Source organism: Candoia aspera, chromosome 1 (genome assembly GCF_035149785.1).
Source record: "Candoia aspera isolate rCanAsp1 chromosome 1, rCanAsp1.hap2, whole genome shotgun sequence".
Classification (NCBI taxonomy): domain Eukaryota; kingdom Metazoa; phylum Chordata; class Lepidosauria; order Squamata; family Boidae; genus Candoia; species Candoia aspera.
The window spans coordinates 72,550,584-72,578,272 of record NC_086153.1 but is presented as its reverse complement, the minus strand read 5'-3'; the positions used below and the strand labels follow the sequence as shown (position 1 = coordinate 72,578,272).

Genomic DNA, 27,689 nt, shown 5'->3' with positions numbered 1-27,689 from the left:
CAATGTTTGATAGGATTATTTTACTATCCTGCTATTTTTGTAATAGACAAAGCTCACCTCACTCCTATTAGCTGGTCTTCTCAGACCGATGGTTAAGACTGACAAATATATTGTATCAGAGCCATCTTCATGCAACAGTTGTGGGAGGTATCACCAATGAGACTGTTTTGAATAACTATGATAAACTATTTGAACTACTTCAGCTCACCATAACTATCTCACATTTGCATATTACCTGTTAAGTCTCAAGTTTGGTTTGATTACGATTGTCAAGAAGTCAGGAGAGGTCTGAACCAATTTTTCAGACTATATAAAGGAAATCCCGCTTTACTGATAGCAACTGCTTAATGGATAGCAACTGCTCATTTAATGAATCCTACTATTTTTTGGAGACTGGTAACTGCCCCTTCTGAATGTTTTGCATCCCTCATATACTGGGTGGAGTTTAGGAAGATTTTACTATCTCATATGTGGAGTCAGAGGCCGCATCTAGGTCTGACTCTAGATTTGGAGTCAGATGTGACTTCTTTAATCATGTGGCCCAGAGTTCACATTCTAAAAATCAAAGATACATTTAAAGATACATCCAAACCTGGGAAAACTCCTGGTATAGATTATATGATTTATGAAATTACGAACAGTAATTTGAACTGGCGGGCATCTATTCTAGCTTCCTTATTCATGGCCACAGACCATTCCAGCCAGATTCCAAAGGTCTGGGGCTGAGCTATAATCGATAAGAAAGGCAAAAGGGATGGCCATGCCAATTCTACCCACCCCCCATCAGTTTGTTGAGCCAAATCAGTAAAATGCAAACTAAGCACCTGCAGATTAAATTCCCAGATTGGCTTGAATATGAATCCTTCCTGAAAGACAAACAAGCAGGGTTCAGGGCAAGCAGATTTGCATTAGCTCACACTATAGTACTTCAGCATCTGGGAAAAAAGTATTCTTTGAAACGTGGTTCATCCCTTATTTGTGGCTTTCACTGACTTAAGCTTGGATTCAATTCAATATTCAGGACCAAACTGTGGTGCAAACTTAATGATTCCACAATTGAGAAATATCTGCTCCTATTAATATTTAAAATGTATGAGGACTCAAGAGTAAAAGTCAGATGTAATGCTCAAAGACATCTAACCAAAGAAATACGAGTGAGAAAACAGATGAGGCAGGGCTGCATATTACCTCCCACTAATTATCCAGTTTAAGCAACCAAGTTTTCCATCCTGAAATGGCCCAACAGCCTACCAATTCACTTTTATATGCTGACAACATGATAGTTCTGTCCTTGAGTCCTGTAGGCCTTAAAACAAGTTTGTGTGCCCTAAACTATTCTAAGTCTAAGATCCTAGTATTTTCCAAATGTCCCAAGCTACAGAATTGGCAAACAGGAGGGCATACCATCAAACAAGTCAAAACCTTTAAATATTTAGGACTGGTTTTCCAAGCCTCTGGAGCAGGGATTCTGAACCAGGGTTCCATGGAGCCCTAGGGTTCCACAAGAGATTATTAGGGGTTCCCTGAGAGATCATGATTTATTTAAAAAATTATTAGGGGTTCCCTAAAAGATCATGATTTCAAATTCAGGAAACTTCACATTAAAGAGGTAAGCTTCATTCTTTATTTTTAGTTTAAGAACACTGTTAATGCATATATAGAGGCTTACACATGAAATTAATATAGTAATTTTGTAACTTCTGGCCTATATTTGAGCCTGAATGGACAGGGGTTCCCTGAGGCCTGAAAAATATTTCAAGGGTTCCTCCAGGGTCAAAAGGTTGAGAAGCAGAAGTCATTAGAGTTGTATCTGGCCTCTGGATTATCTTTAATTTTTGGTTGAGATTGTTACATAGCTCATCTGGATTGGCCACTTTAATTATAGCAGATGATTTTGATTCTTCCTGGAAAAAAATAATTACAGGAAATTACATTTCTATGGTTTTTCCTGGGATGCTCTTTTGCCTTTGGGGTTACAGCAAGCTAACTTAATTTTCAAACAAAGGATTTTAGATATAGAAGATCAATTGGATTATGCAACTTGTCCCCATGATATATTTATTAACAACCAGTTTCTAAATTTTAAAATCAGCTGGTTACCTGGACAAGATCACTGTTTCAAAATTCAGAAGAGACTTATCCCTAATTTATTTTAATGTTCTCCTTACAGCAGTGTTGGAAGAGAAATACAGGAAAATCCCATTTGCTAAAGGTTGGTGTCCCTGTAGTGCAGCTGTGAAAGAAACTACAGCCTATGTTGTTATACTATCAGTTTTTTGCAGTATAACTCTTTGCAGTTATTTCCCCTCTCCTTTCTAAATCCCTATGGCATTCTGATTTATTTTACTTACGTTATTTATTAGATAACAAAGATAATTCTCTCTCCTTAAATGCTGTCAAATTCTGTTATACTGTGTGCATGAACTCTGCCCTATTATGACCTGTAATCGATAATGATTGTGCTATGTTTTACTTATGCAGGTTTTTTTCGTTTAGTCCATGACCATAATAAAATCTATCTATCACTAAAAACTGCTGAGAGGCCAACAAGATCTCCAAACAAAATTATCAGTTCAGTAAAGGCAATCTTAACCCTGAAGCTTGCTCTGAAGAAGTTTGAAATGAGCCAAGTTATTTGGGGGAGAATTAGTTCTACCAAAGCAAAGGTTTACTACTGGCTTTCAATAGACCTTTGCAGTACTTTGTTTTGTGAGGTGGGAGTAGGACACAGGAATGTACCAGTTAAAAAAAAAAGAAAACAATTTAAAAAAACAGAAAAAAAAGTCTACTTTGATTCTATTGATGTGGTTTAACTACCAAAATTAAAAAATTAAAATTAATTTTTTTTTCAAAACAGTATTTTGAAAAAATGCTAGATGTATAGTGATGACCTTCTAGTAACTAGACCCTGGGAGTTTCACTTTCCCAGTCACTTCTGTGGAGGAAAATTGGATTTATGGCAGCTTGATCCATTAAATACAACATATGAGTCCATATTTTGTCATTGCTAAAATACATTTTACATATGTTTTACACAGCTTCTGGTGGAGCTCACAAAAATCCAACTAGCTTAGGGGAAATTAAAACTTGGATCTACTTCCAGATTCAATGCAAAGTCACTGATATAAATACTCCAAGACTAAAAAAAAATGAACCTATCCAAGTAGGAGAAATCCACAGGCAAAATTTGAATTTTGCTAGCAATTTTTGCCATAGCATTCACTACCAAACAAGGAAGCTTTGGCTTAGAAAGCATCTTGCTTCTAAACAGTAGACACAAATGTGGCAAAAATGTATATTCCTGCACTTTTTCCCAACCAAAGGAGTTAAGAATTTTACTCTGAATTAAACAAGGATTGCATTAAATGATTCATCAAAATTTAGAGGAAAACAGAACAATACATATATAATTAAGTGCATTAAAACAAACTTTCAGTGTATCAAGCCATAGACTTTCCTCACATTTTAAGATTAGACAGGCTTTAGATGTGAGATACATTCAGTACTACCTTATTAAAAACAGTATTGCTAGGAATAAAAGTATTTTATTACTAACTTAAGAGTATTCAACCTTGTCAACAGACTACTAGCCTGAGACCATATTACCCTAGCTTATGAGCATCTACAGGTTTTCCTAAGAGATGAAAAACTTATTTTGAATATATGGTAATATAAGAAGACTCAAAGGAGGCAAACCTGAAGGAAAAAAAATCTACCAGGATCTACCAGGGCTAGTTGGCAATAACGAACAGATACAGTTAAATGCAATCTGACATCCTTTGTAACGCCACAGTGAAATTTGAAACAATTTTGTTCAATTCCATGGTTGACTATCATGTACCAGATTAGCCTCTCTGAATCTAGCATCTTCTGAATGCACTGGACTACAACTCCCATAATCCCCAGTCAGAGAAATAAACACTAAATGGCACTGTATTTATTATACCTTTCTCAGTGTGTTCTGGTTGATTACTGCTGCTGGAGCTGACGCTGGCATCAAAGCCTGTAGGAGATACATTTCCTTCAGACTGAAGGTCCTGCAGTTCTCCTACAATACTGTCCACCTCAATTGTGCTATCTGTTTCACTCTTGATGCTTCGTACTTCTTCTTGACTCGGTGCCAGAGTTTCAGAAACAGATATGCCTGACTGATGCCTGCTGGAATCTGCTACTGTTACAGATGGGGGTGACTCAGGTGTAGTGGGTGGGGTATTTAGAACTGAATTACTGCCACTACTTGGGAATTCAACTTTCTTGTCATTCATTTCAGTTGGCTTTTCTTCAACAGGTTTTGTATCTGTGCTTAGTGGCAAAGATCTTTCAACTTTAGAACTAGACAAAGAAGTATCCTCTTCCACAAGGGTTTGCAGATGCTCCTCTGGTGTTGTCTCCTCAGGAGAAGCATGGGGTGGAGAAGCTGCTGCTTCTGTGTCAGAATCTGAAAAAAGTTCTTTGAGGGTTTTTTTAGGCCACTGTCCCTGAATACTTGACCACACATCTTTCCGGTCTTTTGCTCTAGTATTCTGAAGCCTTTCATCAGAGTTACTTAGAAGCTTTATTCTCTTCTCTGCCACTTCAGAGAACCCAGGATAAAAAGCATTTGTCCGTAAAGATTTCCTTTTGTCATCTAATCCATTATACTTCTTATTAGGTGTTAATTTTAACTTATTTTTTACTTCATCTTCATCTGAGGAACTGTTACTACTGTTTTCCAAGCTAAGTATATCTTTGCCATTTGATTTTTCATCCTTAATATTAGGTGACCCAGTTTTTAGACATTCCTCAGGTACACAGTACCTTCGTTTACCACGTTTTATTTTATCTGTTGCCTCCTTTTTTATCTCTTTCCTCTTCTTGGCACTTGCATGCTCACCATCATAGTCAGTATCATCAGATAATTCTGTCAATTCTTTATGCAGTCTTTCTGGGGATTTTGATACTGATTTGGATGCTGTGGCATCTCCAAGAGTTACTGTCTCTTCTGGCATGGATAAGCTGATTTGCTCTTTCAGACAAAGTTCATTATTGTCTTGGGTCAGAGCTTCATCTTGAGGATCATCCTTCCCATTGTTATAGACATTTGGAGCACTTTGGTCATCATCTTGTTCACTATCATCTGAGCTTTCGGATGCTATAGGAGGAAAAAAAAAAGTCAGAAAATCGATCCCAAGATCCAGCATCTAAATCCTATATTTAGACATGTTTCAAACATCTGCATTAGCCTTTAAGAGATACTCTCCAAGGTCAGTATCTCCACTTGAATTTTAAAAAATTAAAAAAAACATATTTAAATGTGTATTTGAAAGTATGGTGGTGGATCGAATCCAAAGTTTCTATTCCATGAACAAACTCCCACTTAAGGACAAAGCTTTCTGTAATAAACAGAAGACATCCTGTAAACATCTTTCAATTTAACCAATTTTTTACATCATATCTTGGGATAAAACAACAGAACGTTGTCCTCCCAAACTTTTGGCATCATAAATAATATTTGTTATAGTCAATATTAATTGTATATTTGAATACAAATAATACAAAAATTATAAATATAGCAGAGAAAGAAACATACTTTCATTAAACAATCCAAGACAAACGATGAACCAGATTCTGGCGAAATAGCAATCAGACAATAGAAATGAGAATTATTCTGGAAGTGTTTATGCTTTGGAATATAAAGACAGATATTGTCCTAACAGCCAGGAACCACGCTGAGACAAGGAACAGGTCTCTAGTGTTTTATTGCTGCTACATAACAGGAAAATCCTAACAAACTGAAGAAGCGTGGGAAAAACCCAGACATATAAACCCCAAAGGTTAAGGCGGGCCCGATCTGTGTCTCTTGGAATGGCTACCTAATTCCTCAGTGCTACGCATGCGCTTTACAGCCTGGATGGGAGCCCCCTGCTCGCCATCCTTACTCATGACAGATATATACTGCATATAGAAGGAAAAAGTGAATGAGAAAAGGAGAAAGATCCCTCTCCCCCGCTAAAAAGAAAGCAGTCTTGGCCCTAATAGTTTTTCTGTTTTTTGTTTTTTTTTAGGGTTGGGAAATTCTACAAGGCTTAAGGCATCTATTGTACCTCTTAGCCCTCCCCCAAACTTCAAGAAGCCCAAAAACCAATTAATAATTTAGAGGATGCCCATTTACTAGCCACATTTTCCACATCTCTCAGAGAAGGCAGAAAGACAAGATACAGCATCTAGACAAAAAAAGGTTGTGTATCCCTACTATATGGGACTATGTACAAAGAACTAAGCAAATAACTATATGTATCCAAGAACTGTTTATCATCTTAATCAGCAGCCTGCTGATTCAGATTATTTTTTAAACTGAAATGGATTTCCTAGAGATCATTTAAATCAGCCTAACTTCTATTGGACAAACACAAACCCTTGAACTCATCCAAAGTACTTATTAAAAATCAGAAAGAATTGAACACTAAAAGGATCTTCCAGTTAACCAAAATTTAAAATTGGAATTAGAATTTTTTATTTTTTATTTCTCCCGCCTATATTATTTTTATAAATAACTCAAGGCGGCGAGCATACCTAAGACTCCTTCCTCCTCCTATTTTCCCCACAACCACCCTGTGAGGTGAGTTGGGCTGAGGGAGAGTGACTGGCCCAAGGTCACCCAGCCGGCTTTCATGCTTAAGGTGGGACTAGAACTCACAGACTCCTGGTTTCTAGCCCGTTGGCTTAACCACTAGACCAAATGGCTCCCTAAGCAAAGGAACAGATGAATGTGGACTGGTAAGAAACTAACAAAATAAAAATCAAAAAGGAGATAATACCAGTACACTGGTATAGAAAACTATACATTTATTCTTAAATCAACCAAGGAGATAACAAACAAAAGCCAAACTCTATGAACATTATAGAGAAGTCCAGTCCAATTAAAAAAAAAAAGAAGGCCTGAGTTAAGTAGCTCAGTGGGTTCACATGTCATGGGAAGCCAAAATTCACTGGTATTCTGGTTTGCGGGAGCACAAGCTATGTGATGATGCATGCTGCTCAGATTATACCCACTTGTAAGGAGCAGCTTAAAAACCACAGATGGCTCTGCCTTTGGGCTGTCATGAAGATCAGGGAGTTGCATTTGTTCCTCTCAGAAAGAAACCACTTTTTTGTGCACATTACCTTGCAGTCCATTGAGGATAGAAATAATCTCTAAAGATTTATTTGGAGCTAGTTCAGAAGTTTTGGCTTCAGTGCTGTCTGGTTTGGATGCCATCTCAGGTGATATACTGACATGAAAAGGTGGTTTTGATGAACGGCGCAATTTAAATGTTTTTGGAGAATATTTCTCATCTTTATCAGCTTTATTCTAGTTTAAAAGAAATATATATTCTATTAATAACCCATATAATTTATCTTATATCAGAGTTAACAGTATGTTGAGAATAAAACAAAATCAAATGGCAAGATACCACATAAAGTAAATCTAACTGAGATGTTAAGCATGTTTTTAGAAGAAACGTATCTATACTATATACATGTAAATATATTTATAGACCTTAACACTGTGCAGAATCATTTCACTTCCTGTCTGACACACATCTACTTGCAGAATTTTAAGTATCCACTTTTCAAACTGGTAATTAAGACACAACATTATGGTCTACAGGTGAGTTCTATTCAATGACTTGGAAATCATGGGGCAGGGAAGCGTTGAACAGCTTTAGGGCCATGTTTAATGGCTGGGAAGAACTCAAGGGTACAGTGGCAAAGTGATTATGCAAATAGGCAAAGCAGGATTTTTATATTTCTTCATTTGAGGAACAGTTTGGAGGGTTTTTTAAAACTGTTTCAAGTCTATTTTAGGGCTTATGCTAATTTTAATCTTTCCTACCTCACTATGGCAGAAAACTGTATGAGTTAACTTTAGCAATCATGTTCAAAGGAGGCCTCAAGGGCCACAAAATGTGTCTCAAGGGCCCCAAGTGGTCTTGGGGGCATTTGCTCAACCCTGGTCTAACCCTGGTCTTACAGGTAGTTATTTCTAAATTCTGTTCAAAGAACACCTAAATGTAAGATTACAATTGTAAGTAGGAAGGAGTTTCTTTTTATGGGTATCATAGGATATGGTCACAGTGTGGTCTTAGTTAAGTTCTAGTTCTTTGCATGACTATTTTAACTGTCTTGTTTTGCATCACTGATTTCTCCTATGCATGTGAAGAAAAATCTTTTCAGGCTAGAAAGTTTGCTTATTAAAAGAAATAATGTAGTTCATCAAATGACTATCAAATGGCTACTTGTGTGTCTGAATAAACATGGTAACATAGGTCTGAAATACAATAATCATATTTGTTAGCTGCTGACTTTGTCAACAAATCAGCAGAGGACATTAGTATATTACTTCATAATGAGTGACATAATGACAAGTAAATATGAAAATGATATCCCTATGTTACTTTTCTTCCTCCAGATAGAACAGCTACTATCAATAGAATGTCATTATGGCAGTCTTTGTTTCTATTTCTATGGATAATATTCAGCAGGAGCAGTCCAAAATAATCTACCTTTATTTTCTTTCGATGCTTTATTTTGGGTACATTTTTGTCCGCTGGTCTCACTATCTTGTCTGCTTTTATCCATTCGTCATACCTAGAAGGAATTGAAATGCATAAACTTACATTTTGGAGATAATCAAATGTAGGCTGCAGAAAAACAAATATACATTTTATAAAATCATACCTTCTCTAACAAATTAATATATTTTTATGTTCATTATGTAACAAAAACAACAATAATTACTCTGGAGATACCACAAAAGTGGCTTACTTTTAAGAAGCATTAGCAAGTTGTTAGCATTAGCAGTATTAAACACTGTAGGGCTAAATCCAATATCAAATGAGCAAACTTTTGACCAGGCAAGAGGAGATTCCCTTCTTAACCCAGAATCTCAAATCTGCTTTAGAGATTCAGTCAGCCAACATTCTGGAGCAGACTTGGAGGAGAGAGAACATTGGGGGATGCAAGATAAAGGCAAAATCCAATCTATTAGCAATATCTGTTCCAGAATATGAACTCCTAGCTATTATTTCAATCACCAAAGAATAATTTTGCTGTGCTTGCGCCTCCATACTCCTATAAAACCTGTGATAGTTCTGATATACACATTCAGGAAATATTCACTAGATTCCTCCTCCCATCAACAACATATACTTTGAGAATTTAATTCAAATTACACAATCCAACAAAGCTTTGATATAATCAGAATTAACATACTCTCCCAGCCTCCCTCCCTCCTTCCCTGCCTGCCCCAGGGTAAAAGGTAAAGGTTTCCCTTGACGTAAAGTCCAGTCGAATCCGACTCTAGGGGGCGGTGCTCATCTCCATTTCTAAGCCTTGGAGCCGGCGTTGTCATAGACACTTCCGGGTCATGTGGCCAGCATGACGACTCGGAACGCCGTTACCTTCCCGCCGAAGCGGTACCTATTGATCTACTCACATTGGCATGTTTTCGAACTGCTAGGTAAGCAGGAGCTGGGATTAACAACGGGAGCTCACCCCGCCGCGCGGTTTCGAACCGCCGACCTTCCGATCGACAGCTCAGCAGTTTAACCCGCAGCGCCACCACGTCCCCACCGCCCCAGGGTAAAAAAGACTAATAAAATAAACAGTGCCGTACTACTGCTATGTAATCTTTTTAATCGGGATAATTTATATTATTCTATCTGAGTCATCTGGCAGATGCAATCATGTGAGAGATCTACACAGCTGATTGTAACACATTCCGGTAGAAAGCAGGATCCAGTGAACCACAGTAGCATATTTTTTTATCACAAAAGAACATCAAGGATATAGCCAAGCAGTTAGAAATACAACCACCAAAGTGATCTCTCATTCATATAAACTCACATGCAAACACACACACTGTACTGTATGACTCATTTCAAAATGAAGCACTACTCTATTCTTGTAATCTAAGGTAAGAAGTCCAGGGTATATATTTAGGGTTTGTAGTACAAGTAGAAGTTTTGCTAGGTAGTAACACAACCTCAACAGGAAATCTGAATTAGAATCACACAGCTTTGCCTTCAAAGTTTGTATCTTCTACTCTGTACAACATCTTAGTATCCTACTCAAGAGAAGCTTCCATAATTAAAGCTGTTGTAAACACTAGGATCTAAACAACAATCACGAGAATTAAAATGATTCTGAAAACATATACTCATGTATAAGTATTACAGAGTCCCTGCCTCTGAATCTGCAGCATTAAAGACATCCACATTTTCAGTGATATCTCCAGCAAGGAAGCCTTCATCATGCAAAGGCTTCCATGCACACTTGAATCCTGAAAGTGCATATTCTGTAACATAAAATCCATTCCTTTATTATTCTGAAATACATATCCCATGGAGTTAAAGAGGAATGTGAGTGAGGCACAAGTTAAGGAAGCAAAACATAGTAAGAAGCCCAATATTCAGAATTTTCAACATCAGCTTCTTATTTGTCTGATTAGCAGTGACTTCATCTAGCACAATTCAGTTATTATAAAAATTAAGATGTTAGCATGACAAGATTTTTCAGCTACAGCTCATGTTGGCTGTCTCTGCCAATACCCAAAGAGTTCAGCATGGCCTTTCTCAAAACTTTCTAAACAAAATTACCTAACAAAGTAATGCAGATGAAAAGCAAAGATGATTAGGAGCCTATTTCAGTAACATCAAGAAATAAAAGGCCAGTTACGAAGTCTTTGCAAAGAATATTTCAATAAAGGAACTGTTTGAAAGATATGAAGAATACAGCAATAAGGGAACTGCACAGATCGGAATACTTAATGGCATAAAAGATGTCAAGAATATTTTGGCAAAAACGTCAAATTTACCATTTCCCCAAAAGCACTAAGTTATGGCAATAAGCCATAATAAAGAGAAGATGCTCAGACATAAAATAGAAACACAAGACTATGCAAAGATGGATCTTCTTAAGAAATATATGGCAACAAGAAACTAAGTTTGACCAAGTGAAAGTATAGATAAAGATTCTAGGTACTCAGAGAGAATGGTTATTTGATTTAATCCAGATTTTCCAAATGAAACCTCATCTCATTTCTACTCCATGTTAAATGTTTGATTTTAGTCTAGATTTTGAAAAATGTGTAGAACTAATTATGTTTTGTCCAACATAACATGACTGCAGAATAAGAAATGTACATGCTATTTCACTGCTTAATATTAATTAAAATAAAACCGAGGCAGGAGACTGACTCAACAAGATTATTTTTCTTATCTACAGGTTACTTACTAAGCTATTATTGCTCTAACTTAGAATATAAGTAATTTTACATAGTATAATGATCTTCATATAGCAGCAATATTCTGTGTGTTTTAAAATACGCAAGTGTATTTTAGAGTATTTTAAAGGAAGTAATCACTGGCTAAATCTCAATTACCTCACGTTCCATCCGCAGTAGTGCACCAAGTAAAGGACTTCTCCACCTTCAATATCAGAATCTTTAATACTAGCTTCATACATTTTTTGATTTTTCCCTCGTCCATACCGCACTTGGACTTTCATGCCTGGAGGATAACACTCAAACTCTTCCTCTTCATTTTTGTCATCTTCTTCTTCCTCCTCCTCCTCCTCTTCCTCCTCCTCTTCTGCTTCTTCATCTTCTTCTTCTTCCTTAATGGTGCCATCGCTTGAAAGGTTTAAAAAATGTCAGTTAATAAAAATATTGAAAAAAGTGTTCAGTGCCAAATGGTGTATACTGATTAATATTGGAGATGCACAGAAGGTGAGGAACAGCAGGCTCCATATATATTTATATGTATAGATAGACAGACAGATAGATAGATAGAAAGATATAGCTAGATAAATGTATACACACATTTGTATATATGTGTGTATATATGTATACATACATATATATATATATATATATATGAAATCCTTTAAGATGGGTGGTTTTTAATTAGAATTGGCAACTGACAAGAAAACAGCAAGCAATCAGAATAGTGACAAAAAGAGGCATTTAACAGAAGATTTTTAAAAATGACTTGGTTTAATGAAAAATGTTTTATTACCATCTCTGGAAGCTAAAGATGTATGTTACAATGCTACTGGGGCAAATCATTCTTAGCTGAAATAGGTTTCCCTCTATCTTTAAATCTTATCAATTTAGTTATACTGACTAGCCTGATTTTTTTTCACAGTGTGCTTTATATATGACTGGTCTTTAGAGTATACTATATATGTGTGATTTCATTTTGTTATGGTGATTCAGTCAGTAACAGATTGCTTAGAAAGCTCATTTGGTTATTTCATTTATTTATTTATTGGTGATTAATATCTCAGTTTAAAATCTATACATCCAGAAATGCTCTGAACTAGTGTTTGCCAAAGTTGAAGCAGTACCCTAAGCCTCAAGACTGTTTCTTGACAACAGAAGAGAATATCAGAGTAATGTGAGGGCTCTGTGGTTCAAAGAAAAAAAATATTTTTTTAAAAAATAGGAATATTATTGGGAATTTCAAAACAATATGAACTGTAAAAGTCAATACTTATCGTTATATATATATATATAAATATAAATCATTCATTCATTATGGGTTTCTATCCCTGTTAAGTGCTGGACAGGAACTTTATTTTCTCTACTGAATTTAAGTTTGGGAAAGGAAAGAACTCAAAATTAAGGTCTATATTTGATTGGCTAGGCCAAAAATAAATACACTAGATGGCAGTGAACTTTGCTTGCTTCTGCTGAAGACATGTGATTTTATCCAGTATTAAAAACAGCCTGCCTCTTAATCTGGATAATAATTATAACAAACAGATAGCAAAGCTCTAGTTTCTCCCAGTTCACTCCTGCTCTATGTCCTTTCTCTGTATTTTGCTCTGGTAATGTATTTAACTCATGGCAAGTTAAAAACAATTATGATTAATAACTGAGCATTATTTTAAAGAAAATCTCAAGCCACAGCAAACATGGTTGAACAGATTATAATTACATAGAGATATTGTAACAGAAATGTCAAACCTAAACTTTAATTTTTAATTTATCAAAAAAACCTCATCTTTTAATTAAATGCAATTTATTATCTCTCTCCCACCAAAGTTATGTTATAAAAGTTCATTTCAGTACAGATATATTACTTACTTAGATTGGAATCAGTCTCCCCCAAAGGTCAAACTATACCTTAATACTTTCAATACTGTTGAAGACACTAACACTACTAATGGAGTTTGGGGGTCACTCAAATAGCTTTTTCTTATTTAAAATGTTTTTAAACAGAAACCCCTTTTTTCTTATACTGTATATAAAAGTACAGCACTGCAAAAGTGGTTTGCTCTACATCAGAGGCAGGCAAAGGAGAAAGCAGAAAAGGATAAAATACTTTTAAAAACTGAACAGAAAAATGCCACTGAGTGTGCAGAACTGCTCAAGTGATTCTCAGTGCTGGCCACTGGAAATCATAAATACTCTTCTTAAAGAGTGTTAAAGAGATCTAAGAACAGCATATAGCATTTATCTCCCATTCCCTTCCCCTGCTTTCTATCTAATTTATATCACCAGTATTTTAATTCTTATTTTAAAAAAATCTAAAGCTGTATGCTGATGAATGAGATGTGTTAATCTCATTCATTCTACCCCTTTAACATGATACATAGTTTAGTATTATGGTAGTATGAAATGAGAATGGGCAGCTAGTGGAGGAGGATCTACTGGTAGATGCCTAGCTGACCTGCAGTAAAAAATTGGAAATAATGGAGTCAGATTTAAGTTAAAGCTAAATTTTACATTTTTAAAAAATTGTTTGTTTCTTGTTTATCCATCAGCTCTTGGAAAAATTGGGGATATAACATAAAAACTTAGCAACTGATGGAGCTGCTTTACCTGAAGGCTACTCTCACATTCCTACCAAATGCAGTTAAATAGACTCATGGGCTTGTATATAAGCCACTACTTATCCTCATACCTTCCTTTGCTTTGTTCACCAAGTTGCCTTTGTGATGGCCTAATAAAAAGTACTGACCCAAGAGAGAATTTTTTATTTTTTATTTTGACCAACTTGAGAATTTTTCTTTTTCTTGTGTTATGTCCAACTATTTAAATCAACAATGATTAAAGTGATTCTAGCTATGGAAATAAAGAAAAATGGGTAGGAAAGGAAACTAAGAATGGATTGTTCTGTGGCTAGATTACGAGCTCAGTTCTGATAAAGTAAATTCCCAGGCTGCAGTATGTGTTCAGCAGTACCCTTTAGCCTTATGTGTGCCACATTAAGTTATAATGGAAATATTTGGCTCCAAATGCTGGACCCCAGGGATCCAGGAGAAGAACCAAACTAGAATCCACAAGATGTTTTTCCAGCCCTCTGTAGATAAATAAAAATAAAAGTAAAATAATATACATTACACGTCCTCATCTTTTTCCTGTTAAGGTTAATTTCTAAGATTCCTTGTTGCAAATAAAAGCTCCCAAAAATCATGGCCGCATGAAAGCAATCCTAACAGTTCTTAAATCCTCACATCAGGGAGCATCATCTCCTGGGAGTAAATACCAAGATTGCTAATAAGTTAAAGCACAGATCATTTTTTATTACTAAGTAATAAAGAGTGATTAGCAATCACAGATGGAAGATACAAGATGTAATTAAAGTCAAGGATGTTCATTTCAAGGAAAAGCTGAATGATTAAGAATATATGTTGCATGTTTTTCAATAGATTGTTGTAGTATGATGACCAAAGCAACCTATCCCCAAACTGAAAATCTTGATATATAGATAAGAAGCAAAGTATTGAACACCTTCAGGCAGAAGTCCTTAGGAGAAAAGACTAGTATGGCTTTGAGGAAATTTACTTTGCCATGTCAGCATCCAAGTAAAAGCTCGCTTTCTTATATTCCAACTTTGGTAAACCTAATGCAAGAAGGATTTGTGTAGTAGCTGATATCCACAACTCTTAAACATTTTTCCTAAAACTGAAGTGTAAATTTTTTATTTAAATAGCAATGCAAAAATCATGGTTCTAGAAAGCAGTCAACCACAGGCTTAGAGTATTACAGCTTCAGAATCAGAGTACAATATAGCAATAAGATGGCAAAGTAAGATGAGAATGTAAGCAGTTCCCATATATAAACTATTCCAAGCAAGCAAGGTAAACATATTAAAGAAAATAGGAGGTTTAACCTTCAGAATAGGTAAATGAAAGAATCCAGTAAGCAGCAACAAAAGGAACTAGATTAGAATGTCCGTAGCAAATGAGGACACATATGTCCTGACCATAAATGTATAAGATTGATATTAATGAAGTGTGCAAAAGAATTCTTATCACTTGTAATAAGGTTTCCTATAATAACAGTATTTAGTATTTTTATCTGCCATGCACTTGTGCTTTAAAATAATACGAGACCTATTTTTCCCCACAACAGCCACCCTTTCTCTTCGTCTGATAAAGAGTTACTAACCCAAAGTCACTCAGTAAGCTTCGATGGCTGCAAGTGGACTACAATTTGGGTCTCCCTGCTACTATATTACAACACTTTAACTCTACAGTATTTGGAAAAGGAAAAATATCAGTTGCCATCAGATCCCTCTTAAGAATATGTCTGCCAGCTAAATTCAACAGGAGCTCTGTTAGTCAATATTCCCACATTAGAAAAAATTAACTAGTTAATCTGTCTCTTCTATTTGCAAGAATACACGGAAAGGAAGCATTTAACTGTCCTGCAAATTAATGAGGTAAATCCAATGACATATCTGAATCTTTGATATTTCAGCAGAAGAGTGAGTAACCTTGGACTTTTTAAAATTTATCCCATAAAGTTTCAACAGTTCATACAAAGTATAGTCAACAACAGTATCTGGTAGAAATCAATGTGATCCTACTAGCATAACTCATCAGAAGATTGATCTCTGTGTTATGCTGCTCACATACACTTATCTATTATAAATGGTAAATTGAAAACATTTTCTCAAATAAAAACTAGTTTGCATTTATAGAAAGAATATTCTATCAAATTCTCAAACCATAAAAAATCTTTAAGAAATCATTTAATAAATCTATCTTCCAAAATATCTTTTAACAAATATAATGTTACAATGTTATAAATTCAACAGCTATCTAGACAGAGGATACTCTTATTAGCTGGTCTTTTATTCCTCTGTCTGCAAATGACTAAAAAAATATATCATTAAAATCCTTTCTGGAATTCTAAACAAAACCAAGTGACATAATTCAAAACTTGACTCTATACAAACATGAAGCACATTTTTCTAAGTGCAGAGTAAAAGACAGATTGCTTCAAAATTCTACAGTTCCCTTTTCCAAAGCTCCACGCAAACAAAATGATTTGTGTCAGTAAAGCTCACAGCACAATTTTAAGTCTCTTGCTGTATTTCAGAGATTAACAAAGTACAGCCATTATATAAAAGGCAAAGTGTTATTGATTTCATTATTAAGGCCAAAACTACAATACAATGCATTTCAGAAGAATTTATGGATTTGTAATAATAAAGGACGATTGGTAAACACTCCTGGTATACAAATATTTTTATCAAGCTATACAGTTACACATAATTTTTAACTAGATATATTGTTTTACTATTTTGTTTTCTTTTCTTCTGACAATGAAATGGTGAATTAAACCAATTTTCTTTTTCTTTTTATTGTAAAGGCTGTTCAAAGACCGTAATAAAGTATTACAAACTAATAATAAAAGAGAGAGAGAGAGCGCTGACTTTGGAAAAATATGATGCCATGGTGAGGGCAGAAAACAGGAATAGAAAGCAAACACCCAATATGTCAGTTGGAAAGCAGTGCTATTCTTATATACATTTTATAGAAGGCTACTAAGGATATAAACTCCTCTGACTCAAAAAAGGAAAAGAAAGCAAGTTATAATTTAATATGCAAAATATTTTATTGAATTTCAAAAAAATCCATCAAAGACATCACTCTGACATCTTGCCAGGCATGATTTAGAATGGGAAGCCACATATCCTCTGCTTGCTAGGCTTAGACTATATTTACACAACGGGTGTGTTCAACTGATCAACCTGATCAATTAAAGATCTAGCTGCTGCATGTGCATGCCATTCTAAGCTTGGTCATGCTGACTGTGAGAAGGTATTCTTACACTTCTAATGAAGCTAGCACCCACTACAGAAGCAACATCCTGGTGCAGGCCTCCCTGTTTCCTTGGAAAAAAGCTTCTTCCCCAATTCACTGGAAGGCCAGGAGAAAGCAAGCAAGAAGTTAATGACTCTTGAATTGCCTCTATATAAGATTCACATTTGAAAGCAAAAGTGAATTCTTGTGCAATTACTTAAAATATATTTTTTTCTCTAATCAAAACTCAGAAAGACTTGTTTCTTGGCTGTTCATTTTCCATCCCAGTTATTGCCGAGAATTCTGGCACTAACCTGCGTGTGTGTTGGGGGGAGGGGGTTAACTCAGTAATCAAATTATGCATGAATGTAGCCTTATTGTTTGTATTGACATTAAACTATGATAAATCATCAGAATTTGGAAACTCCAATTAGTAATAATTGTAATAATCAGTAATAATTAACTAGGCTTAGCATTGCTACATGCATGAGGATTAAAATCTCAGCTAAAATGGGGAATGTGTGATTCCTTTCTAGAAATGAGAGAAGGAATGGGGAGGGGTTTATATTCCTAAGGCGTATCATCATTGTAGGAATCTAGCATTACATATGAACCAATCCTTAAAACTGACTTAAATGAATACTGAATGGTCACACAGCATTAGAAGTTTCCTATGCTTTAAAATGCAGCCCATGCAGAGTGAAAGAACATCTGTAATTATACAGGTTCAGTGAAACTCCAGACACTGGCAATACTCAAATAGTAGTAGTAAGGAACATTTTGTAATTTCAACAATTTTAATTGTAACAAAGTAACAGAAACTTCACTTAAATAAGTCCCTTCAGTGCAAGCATACTATAATTAATCTCCAGAATGAAGCAGTTACTAACAGATTATATAGATACCAAATTTATACTAATATATATTTATATATTCCCATCTAATTTTCTACAGAAATTGCAGATAAGTCCCTAACACTAGCTTTAGTAGACTATCATCTCTCCTAAACTGTGTGCAAGTATAAAATATATGTATGTCAAATCACTAAATCCCCCTTTCCCATGAAAATTAGGCACCTTTGTCTAAACTCCCTAAATTACAAGTAAAAAAAAAAAAAAAAACAGTTCCAGACAGTGCATTAACAAACTCCCTGATACACAAACAAGGGAAGACCTTGGGACTGATGAATCAGAGTTGCAGAATGTTAGAAATGGACACAGATTAGTAAATAGATTAAAAATGTCTAAATCTGCAGATAGGTGATAGATATGTATATATAACCTTGAAACCATTTTATATGTACTATGATAATATCATAACTTAAACATTGATCCTTTTGTATCTCATCAAATTAAATGTCTCTTTAATCACAAAATCTGAACAGCCATAGTTATATGCTATAATCTAATCTGATATATATCAAGCAGAATTCTGTATAATTCAGCAATGAATATTTATAGCTATATAGTTTCAAAGTTTGTTTTTCTTGAATTACAGCATAAGCCTGACTCTGAATCCCTCTACGTATCTGCACAAAGCTGCAACAAAGATGTAAAATCTCAAAATCTGAAAGCATTGGGTAAAAAAGTCTGAAAGCCCAGAAACCTAATGGCAACTCAGGTAATATCACAATTATATTTTATGTTGTTGCAGGTTAGTAAAAGGTTCTCAACTTCCTTTTTAAAAAATATTACAAAACACTATACCTGAATAAAGTTTGATGATGAAAGACTTTACTGCGGTCATTAACCAGCACAAGAATGAAGTTTTGATGAAAAAAGATCCACACAGGAAACTGTGTGGCTATCTTCCATGCATATACCCCACATTCCATCCACAGATATAAAAATCGTTTGTTAAGTTTAATGGCATCAGTACATTCATTACCTATGGGACTGAACAGCCCTATCAGTATATACAAGCTATGGAACTGAAGTAGAACAAAGGAACAGTGAAAACTGCAGACCCAAATGCAAATTACTAATGCTTTCTGTGTTAACATCAGGTGTAAAAGTGATCTGTTGGCCAGTATCTTCTCATCTAAAACATAATCATATAAACATCACATTGACAAGTGGGTCTAAAGGCATTCTCTCTCTCTCTCTGACACACACACACACACACACACAAAAGAAACATTTTGGAATCATTCTATTGCCCCAGTACCCTTAAACAAGAGAATGACACTACATATTTAAATCACACGACTAACGTATTTTTGGTGCAAGGATATATGATCTTTGTATGCCATTGAAACTCAGTCCAGAACCAACATTTCTACTTGTAATGCCCAGATTTCCTGAAACCATGAGGGCTATACAGGTAGTCCCCACTTAATGACCATTTGTTTAGTGATGGTTCAGACTTAACAACGGAGCTGAAAAAAACTGACTTACAACCAGTGCTCACACGACCATTGCAGCGTTCCTGCGGTCACATGATCATGATTTGGGTGCTTGGCAACCAGTTCACATTTATGACCATCGCAGAATCCTGTGGTTGCGTGTTAACCATTTTTGACCTTCCTGGCCAGCTTCTGGCAAGCAAAATCAATGGGGAACCACATGATTCGCTTAATGACCATGTGGTTTGCGTAACAATCACAGTGGTTTGCTTAATGACCGCTACAAAAAAGGTAAAATTGGGTTGGATTCACTTAATGACCACTTTGCTTAGCAACTGAAATTCTAGTCTTAATTGTGGTCGTTAAGCAAGGACTACTATTTTAAAATGACTTTTTAAAAAAGCTTTAATATTTTAAAAAATATTATTTCAACATATTTTTTATTACCTAAAAGTATAAGGGAGTCAGATCAAGCTTGGGTTAGTAAAAGACATTACCATCTGAACAGTAGCAATATATTGTAAAACTTCATTTTAACAGACTTATTGGGGGAAGAAGTATTCATTATTAACAAATGCCCATTAAATAAGAAGTCATATAATCACAATGGTTTATGTCATTTGCATAATGACATTATGTAGATTATGAAAATTATATCATTTGAATACATTTGTTGTTTGTGAGGAGAACATTACATCAAATGACACAAATGATGTAATTTGTGTCATGCTAATGATGCCAATTACGCCATGTATGTCATTTAAACAAAGACATCATTTTGCTAATGACATAAACTGCCATGTAATGTCTATAGAACTCCATTAAGTTGAGGTTTCACTGTATTTACCATTACCATGGGTTACAGCTGTACTGTTAATGAAACATTCAAAGGTGGCATATGTTACTGAATTCTAAAGTATCTGCAAGACAACATAGTTTTTCCAAAATGAATCTCAAGGTTACTCCATACCTACAATGCCTCCCTATATTTCCTAAAAGGCTCCTTTTACTTACTCCTTTTACTTCACCACTTTCTTGGCAGGTTTTTGTCACAATCTAATTTCAAAACTACAGCAACAAAATCACTAGAAACACATAATGATGAACAGGTAATAGCATTCTCACTAAGACAGCTAGTGCAGTTAACTGAAAAATTAACTCACTTGTCTCACTAATAATATATGAAATTTGAACAGAAAAGCTCCTACACATTAGTTCTGAGAGTCCTTTCCTCCTCAAAAATCTAATAGCCTAAGAGATAAATTCACAATAAAGAAGCACACAGGCTTCAGTATTAAGAAACAACTACCTTTGATTGTTAAATAATAGAACAATACTGTGGGCAAATTGCAACTTGTAAATTCACATTAAAAAGTAGTATTACAAGATAACACTGATTAACATTACCTTTTTCTACCTCACTTGCATACATATCTGAAAGTCAATTATTCAGAGAAGCCCTCAGTTTGAGCCCCTACACTAGTATATTATAGCCAAATCACAGATACTGCTATGTTCATTTCAGAGCTGGAATTATAATCCAGTGATTTTATTTGGATCGTTCATTCTGTCAAATACTGACCAGCCAAACACAACCAGGGAGGAGTGGAAGAATGAGCGGAACTACTTCAGCAAATGCTTCAACAAACTCCTTAATACCTACAGAATTTCTGTTAATCAGAAACCAGAATAAAATTTCATTTACAACACTGATGCAAATAAACTGGATAGCCAGACAAATTATATCCAACAGAAATTTCTAAGTAAGGCAGCATGCTGGTAAGAAATGCTATGTCATCCACAGTTTTTTAAAATTTAAATCTTTTTAAAGCTGTTAAAAAAAAACTTGCTTCTCTCATAGAATTTAAAGAAAATAAAAGGATCTTACTTTGATATCTCTCTCTCTTCAGTTTCTGGAATGATGCTCTGATTTTCCACATTTTTATATTCTGTGTCTTCTTTACATTCCACATTGGCTTCATCATCTGTTATGGTTATTCTTAACTCTTTCTCCTGGTCATTTGGAGGTTCCTGAAAACATTTTTTAATCCCCTAAATGAAAAAGGAACATCACTATCACTCACAGTTAGAAACTATTAATTATGACATGGACTGTCTTTGGACCAGCCATTTTTCCAACTAATGTCCAAAAAGCAACAATCAATATTACATCCTTTATACTCATCCATTTTCATGTTTTGTTGCTAAGGAAGGTGTAGAGTGGGTATGTGTTGATGAATTGGCTCTCTTTGCTGATAGGTATGGAAAACTGCACATGCTTAGCAATAAATCTGCTTGCAAACTGGTACCTCACCCAGCATCTTTAAGAGAGGATGATGTACATAATCTCAAGCAAGATAGGATGGAAGTCTGTTGATAGGATGGAAGTCTGTTATCAAAAAAGCTTCATGGAAAGAACTTCGATGAAACTATGTGAAATTTCATCACGGGGGGAAATTGTGGTTCTCTTTCTTTTGAAGATAAGGTAAAGGTAAAGGTTTCCCTTGACGTAAAGTCCAGTCGTGTCCGACTCTAGGGGGCGGTGCTCATCTCCGTTTCAAAGCCTTGGAGCCGGCGTTGTCATAGACACTTCCGGGTCATGTGGCCAGCATGACAACTCGGAACGCCGTTATCTTCCCGCCGAAGCGGTACCAATTAATCTACTCACATTTGCATGTTTTCGAACTGCTTGGTGTGCAGGAGCTGGGACGAGCAACGGGAGCTCACCCCGCCGCGCGGTTTCGAACCGCCAACCTTCCGATCGACAGCTCAGCGGTTTAACCCGCAGCGCCACCGCGTCCCATCTTTTGAAGATAGATAGATGCAATACTTTTTTATGCACATTGTTTTATCCCCCCAAAAGGCAGTACAGGTAGTCCTCATTTAGCAATTGCAATTGGGACATGCAACTCAGTCATTAAGCAAAGTGTTCACTAAGTGAAAATCACATGACTGCGACTGTGCTTATGATTTTACTTCAGCTTTCCTTTGCTATAGAGCATAAGAAGGATACAGCCCTAAACAGCTGGGTGAATCCAAATGGCAGGAAGGATTTCCGGAACTTGACTCACGAGGAAACCAGGTAAAAGAACAAATCTTATGGCCATTTTCTCCCACTCCCCTGCCCTTTGGAATACTCACCCCAGCGCTGGGATAATTAGCAAGAAGAGAATTGATGTTTGCATTTACATTCATTGGAGAGGAAGGGATTACAGGAGAGTAAGCAGGCACACAGTGGGGAATACACATTGAAAGGAATGTACTACCACCAGCTGTTTGCCTAGTGCACTCACAGCTGTCAGCCTCAAGCCACTTAGGGGCCAAAAAAGCCTTCAGTGTGAAACTGATTAGGGTCTTGTCAGTGTCAGGCAGCAGGGGAGGGTTCTAATCAACTAATTAAGGTCACAGAGCTGAGCTTGTTAACTTGCAATTAACACTTTTTAGGGACCTGCTGTGTTGTGGGCCAAAGCAGCTCAAGAAGAGAGAGCTTGTTTAGGCAATCTCTCCACTCTGCAAAGCGGGGAAAAAGAAAAAAAAAAGGATCAGGCACAGGCCAATGCTTACTAACAGACTGTAATGGCAAACACATGACAGAGAGAGACACTGCAAAGGTCATAAATGTGGGCATTGGTCACAAAGTTACTTTTTCATCACTGTTGTAACTGCAAACTGTCACTGCCCAAGGCAGTCGCTAAATGAGGACTACTTGTACTGTGTTGAGGATATTTTCTCAAACCCTGCCCCCTGCCACCAAAGCAAACAGTAGACAGAAATTCAAAAAAAAACCCCTATATAATGCTTAGCTTCCACACCTAGTCTAACCAGTCATGGAGATTTATTCCTCTCCAGTAAAGGTGTGTATACGACAAACTTGTGTATGTCCACATATATTTGCCAGTAGCTTTTGTCCAAAAGGTGGCAAGGCAAGACAAGCAAAGTGAATTCATATTCATAAATTACTGATTAAAATTAATTGCCTGTAAAATAAAGTCCTTTTATAAAATTAATCAATCCCTTATTAGCATACAATGCTCTGTCACACACAGAGAAGCACATTCCAAAGGTAATCCTTCTCTCCTTACAGCAGAAGACATCAAAAGAAAGTAGTATAAGCTTTACTAGGAAGAGGTTAGAAAAAGCAAAACAAAACAGGGAGGAAGGAAGGAGGTTGAAAAGAGATTCAGCAGGTATGTGGCTCCTCCCAGGCAATGGCTAATCTTCAAAAACAACTGTGCCTTGCAGACAGCTGTTTGTTTCAATGGTATCTTGTAGTCTTCTGAGTGAATGTTAGACAAGTTAATTACTGCCAAATTCAGAGGTAACTGGAGCAGGGGATACTCAGAATCTTCAGTTAATTATAGTAATTATTTGGGATAGAAAATAATATATATCTCAGTATTACCATGCTAACCCCTCCCCTTATTTTTAATGAAAAGGTTGTTTTAAAGTAAGCATTCCTATATAGGTAGTCCTCCTTTAACGGCGCTAATTAGGACTGGAAATTCCATCATTAAGGGATGAGGTTCTAAGTTGAAAAACTACGTGACCATGCCGCTTAGCAACGGCAGTTCTAGCAGTTCCGGTTGCCATTGTTAAATGAGAACCATGCGGGTTGTTAAGCGAGGACCTCAAGTGACCACGACTTCTGACTTCCTGGTGGCTTCCCTATTGACTTTGCTTGTGGGAAGCTGGCAGGGAAGGTTGCAAATCGCAATCATGTGACTGCAGGACGCAGCTGTAAGTACAAGGTCTGGTTGTAACTACCACTTGTTCAGCACTGACATAAGTTTGAACGGACACTGAACAAGCAGTTGTTAAATGAGGGCCACCTGTAAGGTAAATGAGTATTAATATGTGTCAATATTCAATTACAATTTATAATGACACTGAACTCAACAGGATAATATCACTGATGAAAAAGGGCAGCCTAAAAGGACTTGAGTTTTATTAGTATTTTCCAACATAAAATCGACTTATGTTACTTAATGAAGAAAAGAAGCTAGTCAAGAATATGTCATATGAAGGCAAAGATGGAATGATGCAAGAGTAATATGCTTGGTAGATTCCTGGATCAAATATCTAGCATGTTCTGAATTCTGCAACATTTGAAAGGATGATCTTCAATATCAAACACTGCTTGTTTTGCACCAATATAAATGCAGCAACAAATTCATTATCATTAACAGCACTTCGGGGGCATCTCAGACTTGCACTAGTGAATTGAATGCAATAACATTTCATGATACTACTTTGAAAAGTATCTCACTCAGGTCATTTCCACACTACTGATAAAGTGTCTTCACAGCATCACTCAGCCATCACTGAAGTGATATAATTTTTTTCTTTGTTTTGGGTGTGTGTGCCTTCAAGTCAGTCTTGACTCTTGCCAACTGCCTGAACAAGTCCATTCAGTTCTCTTGGCAAGATTTGCAGAAGTGGGTTGCCACTGCCTTCTTTCTAGGGCTGAATAACTGACCCAAAGTTGTCCAGCTGGCATTATTACTACTACTATTATTACTATTTATCCCACCTTTTTTTATATACAACTCAAGGCGGCGAACATACCCAACACTCCTGCCTATTTTTCTCCTGTGAGATGGGCTGGGCTGAGAGAGAGTGACTGGCCCACGGTCACCCAGCTGGTTTTCATGCCTAAGGCGGGACTAGAACTCAAGTCTCCCGGTTTCTAGCCTGGTGCCTTTAACTACTACACCAAACTGGATCTCAAAAGATCATTTGAGACTTAGAAAACAGTGTTATTTATCCCCTGAATTTTCCCCACTTCTCCCTCACCCCCCAACTAGGCCTTTATATACTACCTGTAAAATTTCACTTCCCACCAATAAAATTACGTGTGGAAACTCTACTCGTAGTAGTCTGAAAGTTCTCCCTCAAGTAGACCACTTATAAGGATCTTATTTATTTATTTATTTACTATCCCGCCTTTATTATTTTTATAAATAACTCAAGGCTGCGAACATGCCTAATACTCCTTCCTCCTCCTATTTTCCCCACAACAACAACCCTGTGAGGTGAGTTGGGCTGAGCGTGTGTGACTGGCCCAAGGTCACCCAGCCGGCTTTCATGCCTAATGAAATCTCTAATGCTTTTTTCTGGAATGATTTCTGAACTTATCTTCCAGTATGAGGAATACAAAAGAAGAACAATAACATTTTCTTGTCTAGAAAATAATTAATTGATATGGATACAATTATTCTTCACTTGTATTGTTAGTATCACTAGTATGATATATTATTTGTTGATTACAAAGTAAGCATGCTGTGATTAATACTTGTCTTGTTAAACATAAATAGTAACTACAAGATTAAGGTAAAGGTAAAGGTTTCCCTTGACGTAAAGTCCAGTCGAATCCGACTCTAGGGGGCGGTGCTCATCTCCGTTTCTAAGCCTTGGAGCCAGCGTTGTCATAGACACTTCCGGGTCATGTGGCCAGTATGACGACTCGGAACGCCGCTACCTTCCCGCCGAAGCGGTACCTATTGATCTACTCACATTTGCATGTTTTCGAACTGCTAGGTGAGCAGGAGCTGGGACTAGCAACGGGAGCTCACCCCGCCGCGCGGTTTCGAACCGCCAACCTTCCGATCGACAGCTCGGAAGTTTAACAGTTTAACCCGCAGCGCCACCGCGTCCCAACTACAAGATTAGATAAGTGAATTAATTCCAAGCCCTTTCTTTTCTAATTTAAAAGCTGCATGTTTACTTCTCCATTTTTTTTTTTTTACTTTGAACAGAAAAAATGTGATGGTCTGTGACACTACACTATCTAAAAAGTACAAAGTTAATTAGATAAAATTATGCAAATCTATCCATATTTAAATACAGTATTTGCATGTAATTTGTCCAAGTAATATGGAATCCAAAAGGCCTCTAAATAACATTTTAAAACAATTGCTAAGCTGTTATAGGCACAAATAACATGTAATTTGGCCTTATAAAAGTATTTCTCTTATAAGCTAATACTTGTTATTGAGAAGCTCAAACTGCACTGGAACAGTGGCATCCAGAAGAATCACTGAACCTTTTGTCTGCCATGTTTCTGATTGGAACTCAGAAGCCTTCAACTGCTATTAGCAAACAAGGACATCTTCTATTTCCTTCAGTATAATTTGTACATATTATTTCGGCCTAAATCAAGCATCTTGCAAACATTTTGACTAGTAGATCCTCCAAAGTTCTATTTTGACCAAAATAAGTTGAAGTTCTGTTAACTCTGCAAATGCCAAGACAAATTGGTTTTATTTGCAAATGATATTCTTTTGTTCATTTCTAAACCTCCCATTGCTATTCCAGCATTGATGCAAATGATAGATGCCTTTAGTAAAATAGTTCTATTAACTGATCCAAATCGGAATTGAAGCTGACAGGTGAAAATCTGGTTACCCATCTATTTAAGGAATATCAATTCTGTATTTGTACTGAATCCATCAAATATCTAGGTATGTGTATACCAAAAGATATAGCTCAGTTAGTAACATGCAATATAAAAATATATAGAGAGGTTTCTTCAGATATCAATAGATGAGAGTCAGTAAACCTCACCCTTTGGAGAAAGGTGAATACTCTCAAAATGAATATTATTCCCATATTAATTTATATTCTGAGAGGAATTCCAGTTTATATGCCTGGAAAATATTTCCAGGAAATGAATTCTTTATTTAGAAAATTTCTAGGGGGTTCTTCGATTCCAAGAATGTCTTTACAGAAAATGCAATTACCAATTAAAGAGGGAGGATTTGGTTTCCCAGCTCTGGAGCTATATCATCATGCTTACCTACTGTCAAGTTTAAATATCAGAAGCCAACAATTGATGTTAATTTTCCGACTTGGGCAACTTTGGAATATATATATGTAGCACCTTTGTTGGATGGACAGTATTAGGATCTAAATACATTAAAACCTTAGTATCTCTGGAAACAAATAAAGAAAAAAAAAGGTTGTTCTTACCGAAGAAGAGGTTTTATCATTTTCTTTTCTTTCATTCTCATTTTCAGTTAGCATGACTTGTTTGTTCATTACTGTTATTTCATCTTTTTCTTCATTTTTCACCTTTGTTTCCTTTATATTTAGCTCAACTTCTTCCTGCTTTTTCACCTCCTGTTCATGTTCCCTACAGGTTTTGCTTGGTGCCTTCTCTGGCAGTGCCATTTTAAATTCAACATTAGCTGATGTGCAGTACTCTTCAAAGCCATAGAGATATCTAAAAGATTACAGCAACAAGCAAATTCATTTTGCATTGGTTTGCTTTACAATTACACTT

The 27,689-nt window shown here is 36.1% G+C and overlaps 1 protein-coding gene across 3 annotated transcripts in view; it reads right to left on the bottom strand.

Annotated features, from left to right (window-relative positions):
- Nucleotides 1–27,689, bottom strand: part of ARID4B (AT-rich interaction domain 4B) — a 91,330-nt gene that overhangs the window by 8,421 nt on the left and 55,220 nt on the right. For 2 of the 3 annotated variants that reach the window (XM_063306571.1, XM_063306583.1), the window contains exons 15-20: nt 27,377–27,629; nt 21,297–21,460; nt 11,405–11,653; nt 8,526–8,610; nt 7,144–7,330; nt 3,947–5,131 (exon numbers count right to left, since the gene is read on the bottom strand). In XM_063306571.1, the coding sequence (XP_063162641.1) occupies nt 3,947–5,131; nt 7,144–7,330; nt 8,526–8,610; nt 11,405–11,653; nt 21,297–21,460; nt 27,377–27,629 (2,123 nt within the window). The remainder of the gene's footprint in view (nt 1–3,946; nt 5,132–7,143; nt 7,331–8,525; nt 8,611–11,404; nt 11,654–21,296; nt 21,461–27,376; nt 27,630–27,689) is intronic. The other variant, XM_063306579.1, reaches the window with a different exon arrangement.